Source organism: Peromyscus maniculatus, chromosome 5 (assembly GCF_049852395.1).
Source record: "Peromyscus maniculatus bairdii isolate BWxNUB_F1_BW_parent chromosome 5, HU_Pman_BW_mat_3.1, whole genome shotgun sequence".
NCBI lineage: Eukaryota > Metazoa > Chordata > Mammalia > Rodentia > Cricetidae > Peromyscus > Peromyscus maniculatus.
In genome coordinates, this window is record NC_134856.1 from 61,356,180 (window position 1) to 61,375,769 (window position 19,590).

At 50.6% G+C, this 19,590-nt stretch overlaps 1 protein-coding gene across 2 annotated transcripts; it reads right to left on the reverse strand.

Annotated features, from left to right (window-relative positions):
* Window positions 1–5,145: 5,145 nt before the first annotated feature.
* On the reverse strand, window positions 5,146–10,891 carry Irf2bp2 (interferon regulatory factor 2 binding protein 2). 2 transcript variants are annotated; one of them, XM_076572345.1, is made up of 2 exons: window positions 9,350–10,891; window positions 5,146–8,759 (listed from the first exon to the last, which is right to left on the reverse strand). In XM_076572345.1, exons 1-2 carry the CDS (start codon window positions 10,290–10,292, stop codon window positions 8,044–8,046), a joined length of 1,659 nt encoding a protein of 552 aa, XP_076428460.1. In that variant the 5' UTR covers window positions 10,293–10,891; the 3' UTR covers window positions 5,146–8,043. The 2 variants fall into 2 exon arrangements, with proteins under 2 accessions (XP_076428460.1, XP_006982579.2); XM_006982517.4 differs by having other exon boundaries at window positions 9,302–10,889.
* Window positions 10,892–19,590: the final 8,699 nt, after the last annotated feature.

A 19,590-nucleotide genomic window follows, 5' to 3' on the forward strand; every position in this document is an offset into this window, starting at 1 on the left:
GGCCATACAGAGGTATGTTCCCATGGGAACTTAGACTTCAGCTCTCAGCACAGAACTCTCTTGTGTTCCCATGAGAACAGCCTCTGGCTCTAGACACACAACCACAGGGAAAGAGCAGGAATTTTCTCCCAGAAGTTTGAACCAGGAAGCCTTCAAGATTCCTTGATAAAATGTGGGCACCCTGCCTTTGATTTCCACCACACTTGCCTCTCAGGGCCTGAGCGGAGTCTTCAGGTAAGTTGTGAGTAGGATTCTAGACACAAAACTCTGTGTCCCTTCCCTGTGCTACAACTGACGGTTAAGCAATGGCAAGCTATTACGTCATTCACGCCTGCATGAGGGAAGTCCATACCTCACTGGGTTAGGCACAATCTACTCTGAGGGAGAAATGTCATCATACGCACCCTCCTTATTCCTTCTGTGACAGGGATTCACTATGCAGGGCTGGCCTTGAACTTATGACCCTTCTGCCTCCACAGTGCTGGGATTCCAGGTATTTTTTTTAAAAAATGTTTTTTTTTTCTTTTTCTTTTTTGTGGTACTGCAGAGCGTTAAATTGAACAATTCATAAAAACCAGAAGTGAACTGTGTAACACCTCAAACATATATTCTCAGTTTAAATCTGTTCCACCATTGAAGTACATCCGGGTGAACAGCCAGCTGATACAGTGCCTGATCGGACTTGGGAGCTCCCGCATGGACGTGTCCTGAGGTTGGCTTCCTAAACGCGCTTTGAAGACGGTCCAGCGTGGATCTGCTCTCTGCTCACACGGATGTCCCTTAGACACGCATGTTTACTGCACCAGCATGGAACATTTGGCTTATTATAGCCACAGCCCTAAAAACCCGGCATGATGGTTTCCAAAAACGGAATGACATTTGGACGGCGTTTGTCCGGAGCTTTCTGTAAACTTCGCAAATCCCCCCCAGCACCCGCTGGCGGCCCCGAGCAGCCGCGTGTGACCCTCGGGGGGCCCCAGGCGCCGGAGCCCCGCTCGCCAGACGAGCCTTTGACTTTATTTGGTGCAGCACGCGTAGCCCCGGCCTGCGCGCGCATTCCTGCGGGCGCCAACTCACGCGCGGGACGCTAATTTTAGCGCGGCAGCTGGCGCGCAGGGCGCCGCCCGTGCGGAGGGGCGGGGCCTGTGGAGCGGGGCGGGGCCTGCCGAGTGGGGAAGCGGTCCGTGGACTGGGGGGGGAGGGGAGGGTGGTTGCGGAGTGGGGCGGGGCGGAGCGGGGGACAAAGTAGGGGTTCGTGGAGCAGGCACACAGTGGGGCAGGGCAGGACCGGGCACGCAGGGGCCAGGCACACCAGAGCTTTTCCTTTTTCCCAGCGACCTCCAGACTCCACGTGCTCAGCTGTGGTCCCGGGTCAGTTAGGGAGTGGGAGACCTCCACGCGGCGAGTTCAGTTCCGCGTGTTCCTCGTGGGCCTGACCCCGTTCTTTTTGTAAGAGTGACTAGGGCTGGCCGGCTTCCTGGAGGCTTCCTGGTTTAAAACAAAAACAAAAACAAAAAACAAAACCCCGAGCCCTCAAAACTGCCACGCAAAGTTAAAAAGGGAAAAGGAAAAGCCCCAGCCTGACCCCGCCCCGTGCGACCCGGGCTCCGCGATTGTGCGCAGACGCGGCAGACCGAAGCAGCCGCTTTGATGCTCCGCCAAAAGCATGGCCCTTGTAGGCGGCACAATGCATGCATTGTGCGCATGCACGTCTGACTCTGTTCCTAGGTCAGAAAGCTGCTGTGGCTTGGTATACAAATGATAGGACACTCCGTTCTCTCGTGTGGGGCAGTTAGCCTCAACTCTACTTGCCATACTCCTGGTAGGAAGAGAGCCACGGTACCCTTGGCCCAGAGAAGGGGCTTTTCCACCGGTGGCTTTGACCCTAACCTCACAAGTGGATCTAAATGGGGCTGTAGCTTGAGGTGCCTGCTTGGGGGTGTTTAGGAATGGTGGCAGACACCCATATGGTGCTTATTAGGAGAACAGTGTCTCTAACGACTGTGACCCGCCTGTGAAATTCTGATTTCAGTTGTATATGGGGTACAATAAATCTTTATCTTTTATCGCCCCAAAGGCTAATTGAATTGCTGTTGGCAGCACAAATAACAAAATGGGGTATACAGGTTCCAGTCCGGGTGGAGCTCTCCCCCACCCCCCACCCCAGCAGCCTTTCCCCGGTAGCAACCCAATCCAAGATGGCTATAAAGTGCTAACTCAGGTGGATCCCGGCAATCCTTACATGTTTTCTGCAGATCTCTTGATAGCATACCTGAAAAATCCTAACGTAAAAGAACATAATTTGTAACTCACTTAAAAAAATAAAACAGAAAAAAAAAACCCATACACTAAGATAAATCGGGACCCTTAGCTGTGCTGAAAATGCTGTTTCTGCTTTGTTTTCTGAAGACACAGCCACATAAGTACAGTTCAGAAGACACTGTGCTGCCGCAGGAAAGATGTTTTCTAAGTGGCAGAGAAATCTGCAGTGACCTAAATATTTGCTAAGGTTGTTTTTACCTACATGCACACTGAACAAAATTTGACTCATCCGTGCCCAGTACCTGTTCCCTGGTGAGCATCTGAACGGTTAGCTGGTGCTGATGACTTCCTTAGAATTACTAATTGCTAAGTAAGAGTGGTTAAGGGGTGAGACCTCCAGATTATGTAACAAGTTATTTGGCCCAAAATGTACACTATATTTAGAAATATTCAAATGTGGCGGTATGACTCTATACAGGGTGTTTTAGCTTGTCGTGGAGGATATGCTGTGTGTGTTTTACCATCTGAGTTCTGTAGCCCCATTCAAAGGCCAATCCGTACCTGGTGCTCTGAATTCTCACTGGGAATTCTGTCATCTTGGTCTCTGGATCTAATCTAATGTGGGAGGGAGGCATCTCCGATGATTGTGGGATAGTCTAACTCCCACTGGAGGCAAGCTGTTTGATTTTGAGGTGGCGAGTTATAAAGGGCCAGCCTATGATTTTCCCAGAATAATAATATTATTATTAATAATAATTAATAATAATAATAATGAAGGTGGTATCATAGAAGAAACTTATACCATGTCAGTAGTTATTGGGTTTTTTTTTTTTCATTCAAAATAAAAACACTTTTTAACCAGGTGTGGTATCACATGCCATTAATGCCAGAGTTCAGAAGGAGAGGGAGGCAGATCTTTTTTGAGTCGAGGCCAGCCTGATCTACAGCAAGTTCCAGGGCTACACAATGGGACTGTCTTTAGAGAACAGCCTTTATGATACCATGTCTAAATAATTCAGTATCATTATCTGTCTCTAAGGTACTTTTACCCTAATACCTTTCTTGTTACGTGGACTGCTTGATATTGCACAGTCCCACTAAGAGGCATACAGTGTTGTGATTTACACACACACACACACACCTTAATAGCCTTTTTTAAAAAAGCTGTCATAAATTAAAGGGCACTGGTCTTAAATCAGGCTGACATGAGGCAGGTGACGTATTGTTGGGTTAAAAAGTTCACTGATGAGTTGTTTCTTTAGTACCATTCTTGAACCCAGGGCCTCATGCATGTTAGCCGAGTACTCTACTACCGACCTACTCCTTCAGCCCTGTACATTCTTAATACTGATCAACAGGGGGAGTGAGGTACCCCAAGTACCCATTTACCTGGGAGGTTCAGAGACATTCAGTGCTAATCCATAAACCCAGTCATTCCTAACTTCCAGTTTCTTAGCTGATAAGCTACATGTTTTATTTTTGTGGCTCAGAGGAAAGGGGGCAGGGTGGGGTGGCGGGGTGGGGTTCAGCCAGGCTGAAGATGCAGGCTGACCCCAGAAACAGGAAGGAGGGACCTACATGGTTGACAGTCTAGGAATCTTGCATTTCTGTTTGTACTCTTTAATTCTGATACTGTGGGCCTAAGCAAGCAGTAGTGCTTACGGCATTAACCACAGCCCTGGACCTAGAACCCTAGATGATGGAATGAGTATGAATTCCATTCACAGAGCGTCTGACCTTGGTCCATGACCAAGGAAGGGCATGTCTTCTAGTTTCCTATGAACAGAAGGCAAGCAGAGGAGGGTGACTTGGGACTAATGGTAGCTACCCAAACTGAACATTTTGCTCAAGGATTCCGTGAATACTCAGAAATCAGGAAGATGGGCACTTCACTCTTCAAATAAAATAAATCTATAAATCTTGTGCAAAAAGACTTTGTAATGAAGACTTGTCTCAGAACTGGGATTCCCAAATTCTTTTAACTCTTTCCTCCCCACATCAAGAATCTAATTAACTGAAAACACTGGGTGTAATCACTGATGTTTATCCTTGGAAGGTGTCTTGAAGATTTGTAAGTGACTTCTCCAAGAGACACTATCTTAAAAAAAAAAAAAAATCTAGCATTTTGAAGAAAAAACAAAGCTGTTTAAGCTATTTCTTGTTATTTTATTAAAAGAAAACATCACATTTACTGTTTTTTGAAAAATGCGTTCAGTGGACTAAGGGCACAGATTTAAAATACATGGGACCGCCCCCCCAAAGATGCTGCTGCTGTCATTTTTAGAACATACAGCTACTCTGTATAGAGTCTAGTCTTGCACTTCCTAAACTTCAGCCTCCTATCAGTCTTCCCAGCCACAGGTCAAGAGATCAAAACACGTGCCCTGCGGGAATCCCGTACTACGTGGAGATGGGCACCAGCTAAACACACCTGGGCCTTCACACCTAAACGAGCTTGCCCCGTGGCTTCACCTCCCACTCCATTCCACAGCTTTCCCAAATGGAGACCCCACTCCCGCCGTCCATGTACTCTCTACGGCCCAAGATGGTGGTTATCACAAAACTTTTCAAAGAGCAGATCCAGGTCGGGACAGGCAGTTCACTGTCCCCACTGTCTATCCCTTCCAACCCCCTCCTGCAGAGTGGCAGGCTCACCAGCCAGCTGAAAAACAAACAAGCGTCTCCCCGATGACCTCTGCCCAGCTCTTATCTGTGTCCCTCCCGCTGCTGCCCTTTCCCCTGGCTCCTTTCGCCCAGAGCTGCTCTGTAGTCCTTTATCTAACTCTCCTGCAAACCCCTACCCCATCCATCCATCCTTCAGCCCAGCAAGCAACATAACAGCCACCCTAAGCTTGGCTTAAAAAATTAAAAAAGGCCTTGGAATACGTTCAGTGCTCCCAATTTTATTTTTATTTAATGCTAAAAGGAAAAAAAAAAAAGTACTGTAAATCTGACAAATGACAGAACGCAGGTGATATTTCCATAGCATGGTTTTAAAATATAATGTTGATAGCTAAGATTACACTTATTTCAGTAGACATGAGTTTCATCATATATAGAAAAATTATCACCTTCAACTTAAAAAAAAAAAAGCAAAGGTTAAAAGGTGGCACACTTTCAAAACACTTGGTGGCCAGGAAAAGATATATAGAAAAGCTGTAAACCATGTGTATGTTTTCGTAACTTCAGAGTGAGGCCACATGAAAGACACTAACTATATCTGTTAAATTCTATAATTTGTTAAAGCAAAAAGGGACTGTTGACACCCCATCCCTTAGTATTCTGAGTGTTAAAGTCACGGCTGGAATAGTGTTGGGACTCTGACATCATCTATCCAGCTGTGGACAACATCCACAATGTCATCAAGGACAAGAAAAGATCAACCCAGGTCCCCAGGTGAACGGTTTTAGAGCAGGCCAGAGAAAGACTCCCCCCACCCCACCCACCCTACCCTCTCCAGGACAACACTCTGGCTACAAGTCTTCTGAAGGCCTCCCAAAGCTGGGCAGATGCACACAGGCCCTTCATCTCAAAAGTGCACCCCCCTTTAAAACAGGTCAAGATTTGCCTCCTTTGCCACTAGCACAGAGAAACCACAGGTGGCCTTTTCCGCAGCTGGACAGACTTCTCCCATTCGGCAGGATGGTTCTTTATTCATGTTTTTTGAGAGCTTATCTGTGTTGAGATTGCAAAAGATACAGACAGCCACAGCAAATTAGGTCAAATGACTAATCTAGTTGTAACATCTATGAGGTCAAATTCCAGTTTATAATAAAGTGCTTAGAAACACATTTATACTACAGACCATAAGAGCTGGGTCCTTCACAAACGTCTTTATGGGCAGGTGAAACTGACTCTGCTCTGTGTGTGTACATCCGCCTCAGAGACCAGTTGGATCTGACTCACAGTAACGACGAACTGGTCTATCGTGCAAGCCTGTCTGTAACATCACAATGACTGGTAACAAGAGCCTGGAGGATGAGGTGCACTCACAGAAAACACAACAAGAAATACTGTATTTGGTGCAGTGTCACTGGTTTTTAAGCGTTAGTAACTTGACTACTAAAGAAACCACCTTTAAAAAAAAAATGGAAAAAAAAAAAAAGATCAAACAACTAGAAATGATCCCAAGCTGGTGATAACCTATGTTTTCAAATTAAAATGGAATCTAGGCTGTGAAAAACACCACAAACCATAGCAGACTTAGAAGCCAAGACTGAGCCTACAAGGCCAAGTCATAAACACCTGCACCTCAGGGTTTTAGGGTAGTGTTCCTGTTGACATTAAACCAAAACAGCACAAAGGGGAATTAAAAAACAAAACAAAAAAAACAAAAAACCCACAAAACCCAACATCACTAAGGGGCACCCACTACTAATAACTAATGACCTGTTGTTGTTTACATTAAAAACAATCACTTCACCAATGCAAAACAGTGATCGAAAGAAATTAGTTTACAAAAGGCTTCTAAAAGTAGTTGGGAGGTGGGGCTTGCTTATGTAAAAACCCTTCATGTCTGTAGCTTTCACTAGTTTATCTCTTTTTTTTCCAGAACAGTAATATTCACTTCTTACTTCAGGCACGCACACCGAAGGAGGAAACTGCCAGGCTTCCTCCACCCACAGTGGGCCCCACCACGGAGATGCCCACAGGTCCTCGGAGCACCCAGGGCTGTAACTGCCAATGTACACACTGCGCCAGGGAGCGAGTGAGCACTCACTACAACAGGGTGTGGGGACAACAGCAATGGCCACAGGAACACGACAGGTAAATGAAAGGGACAAACCAGAACAGAACAAAACACGCAACAGAAATGAAACCAATCCCACGAGTCCACCTGGCCTGCAACAGCCATCGGAAAAGGCCCTAGAGTGTTGGGGAAGGCCGAGCGAGTGGCGCTGCAGAGCCGGGCTCTGCTGTAAAAAAACGGCAGCAAGGCCATCTTATTTGCACACCACCCTTTACAACTATTAAAACACCAGCAGGGCAACCAAGGAGCATGCAGCATGGAAATCTTACAACTGGTCACATGGGCAGAGCAAACACAAGTCAACCTGCCCTCAATAAAAACAAAAACAAAAGCCTCCCAGACACGCAATCCTGCCAACCTTTCAGCAGCACCTCTGACTATCGATATTGCAAGAACTGAACCCCAAGATTCAAACCCCATTTCCCCACCCTCCGAGAGGGCCTGCTAGGTGGGTGACACCTCTCAGGGGCATGCCCTTCTGGCAAAAGTGCCCCCTTCCACTCCCTCCCTCCCTTCTCCACCAACTGACCTCCAGCCTGAGAGAGGGGCCAGCAATGAGGAATGACAGACGGACAGTAAGGCAATCTTACAATGTCAGAAAAATGTATGTATTTGGCTTTTTTTTTCTTTTTTAAAATAAGTGCATACAAATACGGCTAGAAGCATTTGTTTGCCAAGTGCTCTTTAAAAAAAAAAAAAGAGAGAGAGAAAAGAAAAAGAAAAAAGCAGCCGAGTCACAGCCTACATAGAACAGCAACTGTCACCAGTCAAGCACAGACAGCCTAATAACGTTAACAAAAGAAGAAAATGCCTTTGAAAGTACATACCTTTTGTCGTCAAAAAAAAAAAAAAATATAGAAACACAATGTATTCAAAAAAAAATCAAAATTATACAGCCATGTTTATGAAGTCTACATTTCCCTTGTCTTGGATATATATATTTATATATATATATATATATATATGGAGATTTATATACAGTTCAAGAAGTTTGCGTTAAAGGTAACGTGGGCTTTTCTGAACGCAGAAAGTCACGAGTCTCTCTCTTTTTTCACTTTCACATCTCCGGCGAGGATGGTGGCAATCTCTCCTTGCATGAAGGCCCAGGGGACGTTGGAGCCCACCAGAGGGCACTTCTCCCCGCTCGGACAATAGACCTCTCCACTAGCGCCCTGCTGCTTAATGCTTTGTCTGGAGCAAGGGAAACAGAACTTGTGCGAAGGGACAGATGGGCACTGCACAAAGTGGGTATCCTCCAGCCGCTCGTGGCAGAGGGTGCAGCAGAGGGGGGCGCTGGCGGCCAGAGAGGAGTCTGGGAGGCTGGCGGGGTGCACCGGCTCCAGTCCTCCTGTGCTGCCGGTGGCCTGGCCCCCCACCTCTCGGGGGCCAAGCCTTCTTTGGTTCATAGAGGAGGGGGAGGGCGGGCTGCTGCTGTTCCTCCGGGTGGTGGAGTGAACCTGGGTGGCATCTTTCGAGGCGTGACTGCCTCCAGCATTGTCTGCTACTAAAATCAGGGCTGCCATGGGGGACTGGCCGTTCTGGGCCGCTTCAGGCGGTGTGGTCCGGTTGGAATGAGGAGAGGCGGTGGGGGGTGGTGGAGACACAAAAGAGGATGTAGGGGTGATGGGGATCTTGAGCCCTTCTGTGGAAGTGGACAGCCAAGGCTGAGCCTCGCCATTGATCTTAGGGGGCCCGACTTCCCCTTCCGGTTCTGGAGAAGGCTTCCTTTTCCTTGCTGTTCTTGCAACTGAATATAGAGACAGGAATGGAAGAAAAGGAAAATTAACGGAAATGTACCCAAAGAGACATTTCCCATCTCCCCCCAAAACACACCTAGCACACAAGTTCTGCATGCACCTTCTAACGCGTCCTTTGGTAAGGGGCCCTGAGCCTGCACACCACTTCCAAGAGCTGAGCCATGCGAGCCTGCCTGAAAAGGTTTCAACCCCCAACCAGAGCATGTGACTGCTAACGTCCCCGACAGGTTAAAGGGTGACTGCTGCCCTCATGCTCCCATCCAAGAATGTGCTGGGAAAGGAAAACGCCGCCGTGTCGCTGCCTATCAGCCCGCTCTGACTCATCCCTGTTGTGCTGGTTCAGCAAAGGAACCACGTTGCCACTAAGCGCTGGTTCAGCCTTAGGCCGACCAGGAAGTTGGCTGTTTGTTGTTTCTGGGCTAAAGCAAAACCGTGCATGTTAAGAGTGGCTCCCTCAGCACACACGCGTCCGCGCTGTCTCTACCTTCCACACCCTCGACCCCTTCTCCCCTCGCCCCACAGCCGCCCCTACCTGCTTTAGACCCGTTGGCCCCGTTGGCCTCGAAACCCAACAACCTGCCTGCAGTCAGGGCCGGCTCCTTCTTGAACTTGCTCTCGAAGGGCCCCGAGTGGCCGTGCTGGTGCAGCGCCAGTAGCGTGTCGCGCACCGTCTTAGGCCTGCTGGCCCAGTCCTGCTCCCCGGGCGCTCGACCCTTGCCTGCACCGTCGGCGCCGAGCTCGCTCGCCCCGGCCGCGCCGGATAAGCTGTCGGCCGGGCTCCGGTGCGCGGGCTGCGCCTTCTCCTTGCTAGGCTCCCGCGCCTCGTGCTCCGCCGCACCCGACACCGACGCCGGCCGTTTGTGGGTGCCCAGCTCCGGGGGCTGGGCGCCCAGGCCCGGCGTCCCACTCACCGCGGCCAGTGTGGCCGCCGCACGGCCACTCAGCCCCAGCGCGGCGGAGCCGTTCACCAGCGGCACCAGGGTGGGCGGCACGGCGTGTGCGCGCCGCGGGTTCGGGCTCTGGCGATTCAGCTCGGGCGGCTCCTCCAGTTTGGAGAAACCGTTGGGCACCAGGATGCCGTTCGCCGGCGTGGGCTGCGGCGCGGCCGACTGCGGGAGGCCCGCACCCGCACGCGTGCCGAAGTCGGAGGCCAGGCGCGGGGCCCGATCCGGCGCTAGCGGGTAGCGCTCCATGGCCTGAGCGCGCGCGGCCTCGGCGCCCGCGTGGCCCAGCTGCGGCGGCGGCTGCAGCAGTAGGTCCTTGGCCGACAGTGGCGGTGGCTTGGCGGTGGCGGGTTGCGCGCCGGTCGGGGAGCGGCCCTCGGAGAAGCAGCCGTGAGCACGCTTCAGCTGGCGCGCCGTCTCGATGACGAACTCCACGCGGTCGGCGCCCTCGTAGTTGACGCAGCCGCGGCACACGGGCTCCGTGAAGTCCCAGATCATGGCCCAGGGCATGCGGGGCAGGTCACACAGATAGCACGACTGGCGCCGAGACGCGGCCGCCACCGCCACCGCCGTGGCCATGTCCGCACAGCCTGCCGCGCTGCAGGAGGAGCCGGGCGAGGAGGGGACGCCGCCGCCCCCCGCGGGCCCCGCGCGCGCGCGCCGGCCGGCCCAAGCCCGCGTCTGCGCGACTAGCGGCGGCGGCGGCCGCAGGCGAGGAGGCGGCGGCGGCAGAGCCCGGGCCGGCGCGGCGCCCGCGCGGCGCCCCCGGGGCACGAGGGGCGGCGGGCGCGCGGTGGGGCGCGGCTGCAGGTCCCCACGGGCGGCGGGGCGGCGCGGCGTGCGCGGGGGCGGCGGCTCGGCCGGGGCCGCGGGCTCGGGCCTCCAGACCGGGGCGAAGACGGGCCGCGAGCGCAGCAGGTCGCGGTGGCGCCGGGCGCGCAGAGCCGCGCGGGGGACGGGGGACGCGGGGCAGCCGCCGCGGCAGCTCAGTCCGAGCGGCGGGGCATGCCGCGCGTGGCGGCGTGCAGCTCGGTCCTAGGCCCCGGCGCGACCGCTGCACAGCACCCAGTGCAGCTCAGCTCCTGCGCCGCTGCTGTTGCTGCTGCTGCTACCGCCGCGGCCGCTCCACTTCTACAGACTTGATTCTTCGACAGCTCCGCACGGCGCCTGCGCGGCCCCCTCCCTCCCTGGCGCGCGCGGCCCCGTGCGCCCGCCCTCCCTCCGCGCTCTCGCGCGCGCCGCCCTGGATTCTTCCCTTTCTCGATCGCGTGCGCGCAGGGGCTGGAACGCGCTGCACGAGTTCGCGCGGCCCTGGCGCTGCAGGTGTGCTGCTCTGATCCCTTGGGGGGGTCCCCTGTCTCCCGCCTACCCAGCCAGGATGCTCAACCCCATGGCCGTGTCCTTTTGATTAAATCGTGCAAACTGTTTTATTTTACCCGCAATGCCACTTTGTCGCTTGGTTACTGGCAGCCTCCTGAGCATGGGATTTCGAGCATAGCAAGGCACACTTTGGGACTTTTTCTGTTAAGAATCTCACTTGGCGTAAGCTGAGCGCGCGCGCGCGCAATCAGCACGCTTTGCCCTGCTTTGGTCGAGGAAGCAACACCCGGTCGCTGCCCCTTTAAGTTTTACAAACTGTGGACGACCTGGTGCGCTCAGGCAGGCCCGGCCTCCTTTGCGCGTGCACTGAAACGAGGATGCACAACCCAGGCTCAACACGGCCTTCGGCGCCGCCGCCCCAGCGTCTTATGTAGGTCCGCGCGGCAAGCGCGTGACGTGGGCAAGGGACGCCACCACTGCGCAGGCTCGGCACAGACGTGCCCAGCGCCGCGGGCCCTGAAGCCGAGCCGAGCTAGTGCACATTCCAGGGATCTGGGCTCTGCAGCGCGCCGCGTCACGGCGCAGATCCCGCCCCCGGACTCTGGCTCGCAGGCCCTGCCCCCCCCCCACCTCCACCCCGGCCGAACTTGGAGCGGCCAGCCCCAGGCGCCGGCTACCCCCTGTGCGCCAGGGGCGTGCGGCTGGCGGGTGGATTTGGCTCTCCGTTGTCCCACCCGGCTTAGCCCAGTGGGCGCAGGCGCGCTTGGCCGCTTCGCTTCGCTGCTCCCTTCCACGGTGGGCAGTGCGGGCTGCCCAGAGTGGACGGAACTCCGAGATGTACACTTTGATAGGGAGCAGGGATTGGTGTGTGCTGCCTGTGATCGGTCACTCAGGCTGACCCTCTCATTTGGGACCTACACACGCAGTTGGCTGGGTGTAAGAGCCGTTTTTGTGGTGAACAACACAGGCCCACTTCTCTCCCCAAGACTGGAATGAGCTGGCTAAGTGTGGGAAGAACAGGGTACTAATTACATTATCTTTTCTACAACTGGATTGGAAGGTGCAAAGGGAGGAAAGAAAAATTCTGCTGACGTTCCTCTCCAGTTGCTGCTATTGAAAAATGCCAGGTTGCTTCAAAGAATAGCCACAAGAGGAAACACGCCCCATAGAGAAGCGGCTCAGGGAACTACTCAGAGCACAAGAATAAACCTGTTGGAGATGGCACAGAAAGCTTAATGCCAGATGCCAAGGGCGTCCACAGGCTAACCTTGAACGTCTCTCGGGGCTTTCCGGAGAAGGTACACCTGCGTCAAGGGCCTCCCCATCTCCCCTTCCAGTCATAAGCCTGCCTCACCCTCTCCAAGCCTGGAATGGGGCCTACCCGGATCCATTCCCAGAAGCAGCTGGTGCCAGCTGGTTTGGGCACCTGCTCCAGGACCTGTCAGTCTGGTCACTCTCTTCCAAGACCCTGTGCCACTCATCTGACCACGTGATTTTGCCCGTGGAGATCCTGAGTGGAGATGAAGCTGCCCTGTCTGCAGAGTCATCTCAGTACCCTATGAGATGACCCAGTAGGCAGACACTGAGACATTAAAACAAAGCAGAACCCTGCATGAGAGTGTGGCCTGATTCTCCTCCGTTCACCTGCCAGCAGCCCTCAATGCCCTCTCCAGGGAAAGCCGCCACTGCAGCCCGAAATAGAATTACTGAGGTACAATGTCTGCCTTGAGAAATGCTAAGTGGAGCTTTACTTCTCCAAAAGACCGGCATTTCCTTTGTATTTCACACCACTGGCTTCATGTCGAAACCCAGCTGTTAGAACTTCCCCCTAGAGATGCCTGCCTGCTGGAAAACGGAAAGGCTATTTCAGACTGGGCTGTCCTCCATAAAAAGGAACCCGGCTCCACGGGGTTAAGGCAAGTCCTGGATCCAGGGCAGCAATTCCTTATACTGTATCAACAGCCTTTCATGCTGCCTGGCCTTTCATGTAACTCTGGAGCAGATTTTTTTTTTTTTAATCGATGTATGCTAAGTAAACATAGCTTTGTTTCTGTCTTCCACCCACCCGCCCTCCCTCCCGGCGCAGACTGGAGCTGGATCTTGTCCAAAGCGGCTGCTGCTGGAGTTACAGCCTGCCTCCTCCACACACACAGGAGTGGGGTTTCTAGGGTGAGGCAATGCGTCTGCAATTCGCACAGACAAGGCAGGAATTGTAATTGTAGCTCACCATGTGACGACTTATGAAAGAGGAAGTTGGTATGTTTTAGTCACGTAGACTGCCCTCTTGCTTAAGGCTCCGGGTCCTCCCAGAAGGGTCAGGATGAGCTTTGCTGCTCAGTCAAGGTTACAGGATTGGCTGCAGCATGGATGTGTGCATTCTTAAGTGGACAGGCAGGCAGATGCAGTGGGCTGGGGCGGGTGCTTAACCAGAACACTGGAACCTTGTGATTTGTCTTCAGAACTACAGGAAATACTCTACAGGGAGGGATTCTCTGGAGACGAGATGAGCAACAGTTTTCCTGGCTGTAATTCCTACCATTTCTTCTTTTAAAATAGAGATCTCAGTTTGGGGGCAAAATGCTATTCTGTGTGATAGGATGCAAGCAGGAATTTGGGGGAGGATTCTAATGCATAGTTCCATGGGCAAAAGAGAGCTGAGCTTACACTCAACGGCCTTGGACAATAACATCTGAACTCCGAATCTGCTCTCTAGGCCTCACAGCAGTAGAGGTGCCCTTGTGCATTCCTGGAAGCCCTATGCCCTCTGTCTATAGGGCAGCGTGCTGTGAGAACACCCACATGGAGTTCTACCTTCAGGACCCCTGCAGATTATGAGTGCTTTATGCCATGGCACTCTAGGTTTGTGAGCTCCACTCTGCATCCAGATGTGGATTCGAAGAGTCACTTCTATACAGTGCAGCTTTCAATGACAAGCATGTTGAGGACTGGGTTAGCTGGCCCTGTGGGTAAAACACTTGCTACACAAGCCTGGGGGGTTGAGTGTGAATCACCAGAACCCATGTAAGCCAAGCACAGTGTACCCGTAATCTCAGTGTTTCTACAAGACGGAAGGAAGATACAGGAGAATTCCCCCAGAGGCTCAAGGACCTGGTATCCAAAACAAGGAGCGACAAGAGACCCTGCCTCAAACAAGAGGAAAGGCAGAGGTGGACACCTGGCTGTACCTGCACTCGTGTGCACGTGCGCACACATGTGCGTGCACACACACTAAGACAAAGCTGATGTTGAAACCGCGGCGAGGCTTTCTCAACTCTGACCTCTGCATCTGTGAAGGAGAAAATAGCTCAGCAGCATGCCATGTGTGCTTCTGTGGGTGGCACTGCCCACCTCACTGACGTTGGCAGAAGTGCGGTGAAACCAGATCCGTGTTTGTAGGAATACACACTTCCACAAACTGTGGACACGGCAACAGAGATGAACCTTCTAGAACTGATGCAAGAAAGAGCCTTTCTTCTATGCCACGGCACTCGTGGGACGGTTTCACTGTTTTTCAGATGCCGAATATTCTTTTTGTTCCCCTCTGTTTGACCTCCTCGAAGTCCCCCTCCCCTGTGCAGAGAGGACATTTAGTGTTATAAAAGGGGTTGTGTGTGGAGGGTCTAAGAAGCAGATCAAATCACCGGGACTTATCAACACCGAAGCTGCTGTCACCAGCCTGTGTGTCTACATCCATTCAGATCCCCATCGAAAGCAAGACTGGGGTCTTGGTGTAAGTTAACTGACTGTGTTGGAATTTAAAGAGCCAAGCAAAAAAGGAAAAAAAAAAAAAAAGGCAAGTAGGGAAAACAGACAAAGGCGAGATTGCGGTCACACCCTTGCTCAATCAGCAAGGAAAATTTTCAGGAGAGCTGGAAGAGATTCAGTGGCCTTCGTGCCAGAGCCCCCTTCTATGGGCTTTTTGAAAAGGGCCGGAGGGAGTGCACTTAGCTGGCTGTGGGTTTCATGTATACTTAACACACTGGCTAGAATCCTTTGAAAGATAAGCCGTAGGAAGATGTGTGGACAATGCTTGAACATATTAAACGCCCAGGATCCGCTCATCAGCCTTCTGGCTTAAAAACAAACATTTCCCAAAGTCACATTCAGTAGTACAAAGGGAGCTGAGATAACCAAGCGCTCGCAAAGCTCTGAGAGCTACAGACAGTAAGTGATGCCGTGGTATGTCTTACATCTCTCACAGAGACATGCTAGGAGGATACTTCAAGCACACGCATTATCCTATGGGCTGACGACATGGCTCCGTGGGTAGGGGAGCTTGGCTACCAAGCCTGACGACTTGAGTGTGATCTCCCAGAACCACATGATCGAAGGAGAGCTCTGACTTCCACACACACACACTGCAGCATATGTGTGAGCCCACACACAATGCACATGGACTCAGATAAACAAATAAATAGACTGTGTTTTGCAGGCCAGGCTTGGTGGATCAAGCCTTTAATCCTAGCCCTTGGGGGCAGAGGCAGGAAAAGCTCTGTGAGTTTGAGGCCAGCCTGGTCTACAGAGTGAGATTCTGTCACAGAAACAAACACAAACATGGAGGGTCGCAAATTCAAGGCCATTAGGCTGCATATCCCTGTCTCAAAACCAACCAACCAGCCAACCAAAATACCAGGGGAAAAAAAAAATCAAAATTACAACTGCCAATAAGGTTTGATAGTCCGGGACATGCTTCTACTTCTTCCACAGTTTCAGGGCCCAACAAAAGAGTGTTCAGATTTCTAAATATAAGCAAATTCTGGGGCCAGGTGTGGTGACATAGGTCTGTAAACCCAGAATACAGGAGGCTGAGGCCGGAGGATCATGAGTTTGAGGCTACCCTCAAATTACGTAGAGAAATCCATTCTCAAAATTCAAAACAAAACAACAACAAAAAAAAGTTAAGCATTGCTTGTATCTCTATTTATAAGAAAAGGGGGAATTCCAGTACAATTCAAGAAACCCTCAAACCAAGAAAAATTAATATTCACAACAAATGAAAGTGACAAGCAGGTGACAGCTGCTTGAACTCCAGGTCCAGTTGTCAGACCACGTTCTGGCCTTTATCTGTCGTAGGCAAAAAATTGCCATTGGCATTAGGATGAAAGATACTGGAATCACTTGGGTGGTCATCACATTCACCAAGCCGGAACATAGCACCCCGACTCTTAGTAACATGTTTCTTCAAAAGCAAAGAGAAAGCTCACAGAGTTATCTGCTCTCATTGTGAGATTTCAGTGCTGACCCCTCCGCACTCAGAGAGACAGTGGGCTCCTGGGTACTAAAGAGAAAAAGCATGAAACCACCTAGACGGCATGGTTATAGACGTTCTCGGTTAGAGGGGGGCTGTGGGATCTACCATGATGATAACTTAAACAAACAAGCCTTCCTTGCTGGCATCGGGACTTCTCTTAACATAGAAGCTGGCCAATATAAACTAGACTGACTTTTATCTTGACAAGATAATTTTTTTCCCCAAAAGAATGCCCTATTGCAGCAATATATGGCCTCTGTCGATGGAGTTCTGCTGGCTTAGGTACTCTTGTACTAAGCCAAAACAAAAACAGCGGTGGTGGTGGTGGGGGCTTCTTAAACTGACCTTTGTGGGGCTAGAAAGACAGCTCAGTTGCAAAAGCAACCCACTTGTAACCCTAGCACTGAGGAGAGACAGGGATCCCTGAGGCTCACTGGCGAGCCAGCCTATTGTAATTGGCAAATTCCCGACCTGTGAGAGACCCTGTCTAAAAAAAAACAAGGAGCCCCAGTGCCTGAGGAGTGAGTGGCATTAGAAGTTGACTTGTGACCTTCACAGGCACACACATTTATGTCCATGTGAATAGGCACACACATATACATACAAATGCATGCACAAACCCTAATTATTTATGTGTAGGGCATACATTCAAATGCTATCTTCCATCTCAAAGTCTGGAAAACCAAACAGTACAATTTTTTCTCCAGTACTCGTTGGAGACAGAGGACACTAGTCAGTTTTTGTTTTTGTTTGTTTGCTTTTGTTGTTTTGTTTTGTTTTCCTTCTCTCTCTCTCTCTCTCTCTCTCTCTCTCTCTCTCTCTCTCTCTCTCTCTCTCTTGTTTGTTGGTTTGTTTTCTGATTTTTCAAGACAGGGTTGCTTTGTGTAGCTTTGGCTGTCCTGGAACTTGCTTTATTAAAGACCAGGCTGACCTCGAACTCACAGAGATCCACCTGCCTCTGTCTCCCAAGTCAGTTTAAGAAGGTAGAGAGAACTCCGTATCAAAATTAAAAGAGGAGACTTCCTTTTATTCATTGTAGTGACTCTATGTGACCCAGCAGCTCCTCTCATGTGATACCAAGGGAAGTGCAAGCCATGGGAAGAATGGACATGGAACCCAAGCAGAGTTTAGACAAGGAGGGAGAAAACCTGTATGGGAGGCTCTCCAGGCCTCCTGAGTTCAGCAAGCCAACACTGCTGGAAAGAACGTTGAAGTACACTCCCCTAGAGTGACAGCCCAGGAGAGCCTGTTTACTAAAAAGCTTGTCACACACAGTGAAAATGCAAATCTAAGTGAACTTTGATGGACTTGCTGGCAAGCCTCCCAGCCCTTCCAGCAAATTCCGACGCCAGGAAGTTGGTTTTGAAGCATGCCTGGGAACTCCACACACGTGAACTTTCTGAGTGTTGTCGTCTTGTATTTCCCAGGGAGGCAGATTTGAACTGCTTAGATTGTGCCTCCTCTGTCTCCGTCTCTCTCTGTCTCATTATCAGAGCAATTTATTGTTCTCAATGGCTGTGACCATCTCTGGCCATTGCCTGTACGAAGCCGGTAACTGAGGCACCAAGACAAAAAGGGATTTGTCTGGCAACAAAGAAAATGTGCAGTTAAGCTGTAGCTAAAATTCAGATTCCCAGGCTAGAGTTCTCTCTAGCTCACTGGTGGCTCTGCCGCCTATTGTATTTTCTCCCTGGCTTCTTTATTTGCATGGATATAAATACCTTGGCAGAAGATTGCTGGGGCCCAAAGACTCTGCTCATACCACCGCTGTGAGACATCCTGCGGGCCACTTGGACACCGCTGTTCACCAGTGTTTTTCTTGAGTGGGGGATGGCCAGTCTTGATGTCATGTCTACCCTGACCTCTCAGATGTTGGGTAGATACAACAGGAATACAGAACTTGAAAACCCCAAGTCAGGCATTCTTCTGACCCCTCAGGGGATCTGATCTCAGGCAACACAAAGACCCCAGTAAATGCCTGCTCATTTCTTGGGGGCACTGTGCAATGCCAATGAAGCTGTGTGATTAGATAGCTCCAAGATCTTCACATCCTTGGAGAGCACAGTGTCTGTTGGCTTAGTCCAGTTGAAGAACTGCGGAACTGCCTTCTACGCTGAGTTTAAACCCAACGGGGAAGCATCGAGCATCCCCAGTCTTATGGGAAGTGCTTGAGCTTTTGTGTATATGCATGTATGAGCTTCCACTTACACAGGTATATAACATTTGTGTGTGTATATGTGTGTATGCACTTGTGTGGAGGAAGCTTGAATCAATTTCAGCTCTCCGCCTTCTTTTTCTTTTTCTCCCCCGAGACACGGTTTCTCTGTGTAACCACCCTGGCTGTCCTGGAGCTCATTTTGTAGGCCAGACTAGCCTTGAACTCACAGAGATCTGCCTGCCTCTGCCTCCCAAGTGCTGGGATTAAAGGCGTGTGCTACCACTGCTTGGCTTTTCATATTATTTTTCAAGACAAGGTTTCTCACTTGAACCTAGAGCTCTCCCATTTGGCTAGATGTCCAGTGAGCCCCAGGAATCCTCCTGTCTGTGTCTTTCAGGCACTGAGATAACAGATGGGCACTGCCATGCCCAGCTTTTATTTTTTTTTTACATGGGTTCTTGGGGAGGAGGGACCTGAACTCAGGTCCTGTGCTTGCACGGGACACATTTTACTGACTATCTCTCCAGCCTCTCAGAACTTTCTTTCTACAAGAAACTGCATTATTTACATCATGTATGCATATGTACATATGTATGTACATATATGTACATGTGTATAAATATGAGTTTCAACATACATATTTATCTATACACTCAATTAAATTTTCAAAAATTTATTCTTTGACAATTTTACATGTGTGTTTATATTTTGATCATATTCACCCCCAATTATTACCCTTTTATCTCCCTTCTCACACACACAATTTTATGTATAGTACATTTACTAATCATTCATGCTTATTTATTTATTTGTGTGTGTGTGTGTGTGTGTTTATGCACACTCACTTGCTTTGGTACACGTGTGGAAGTCAGAGAACAACACTTTTCAGGAGTTGGCTCTCTTTCCTCTGTGCAGGTCCCAGGAATCAGACTCAGGTTACCAGACTTGGTAGCAAATGACTTTTACACTGACCTACTTAATCAGCCCATAATATGTACACTATAAATACATGTACACTATAAATAAATATAAATCTAATGAGCAAAGCGTCATAAGCATGCTATGTCAGAAGCATCGATGAACACAGATTGGAAAAGAGGCCCTCGGTCGGTGTTCGAGTATGTTGGCTTCATGCTAGAGCACTGGCC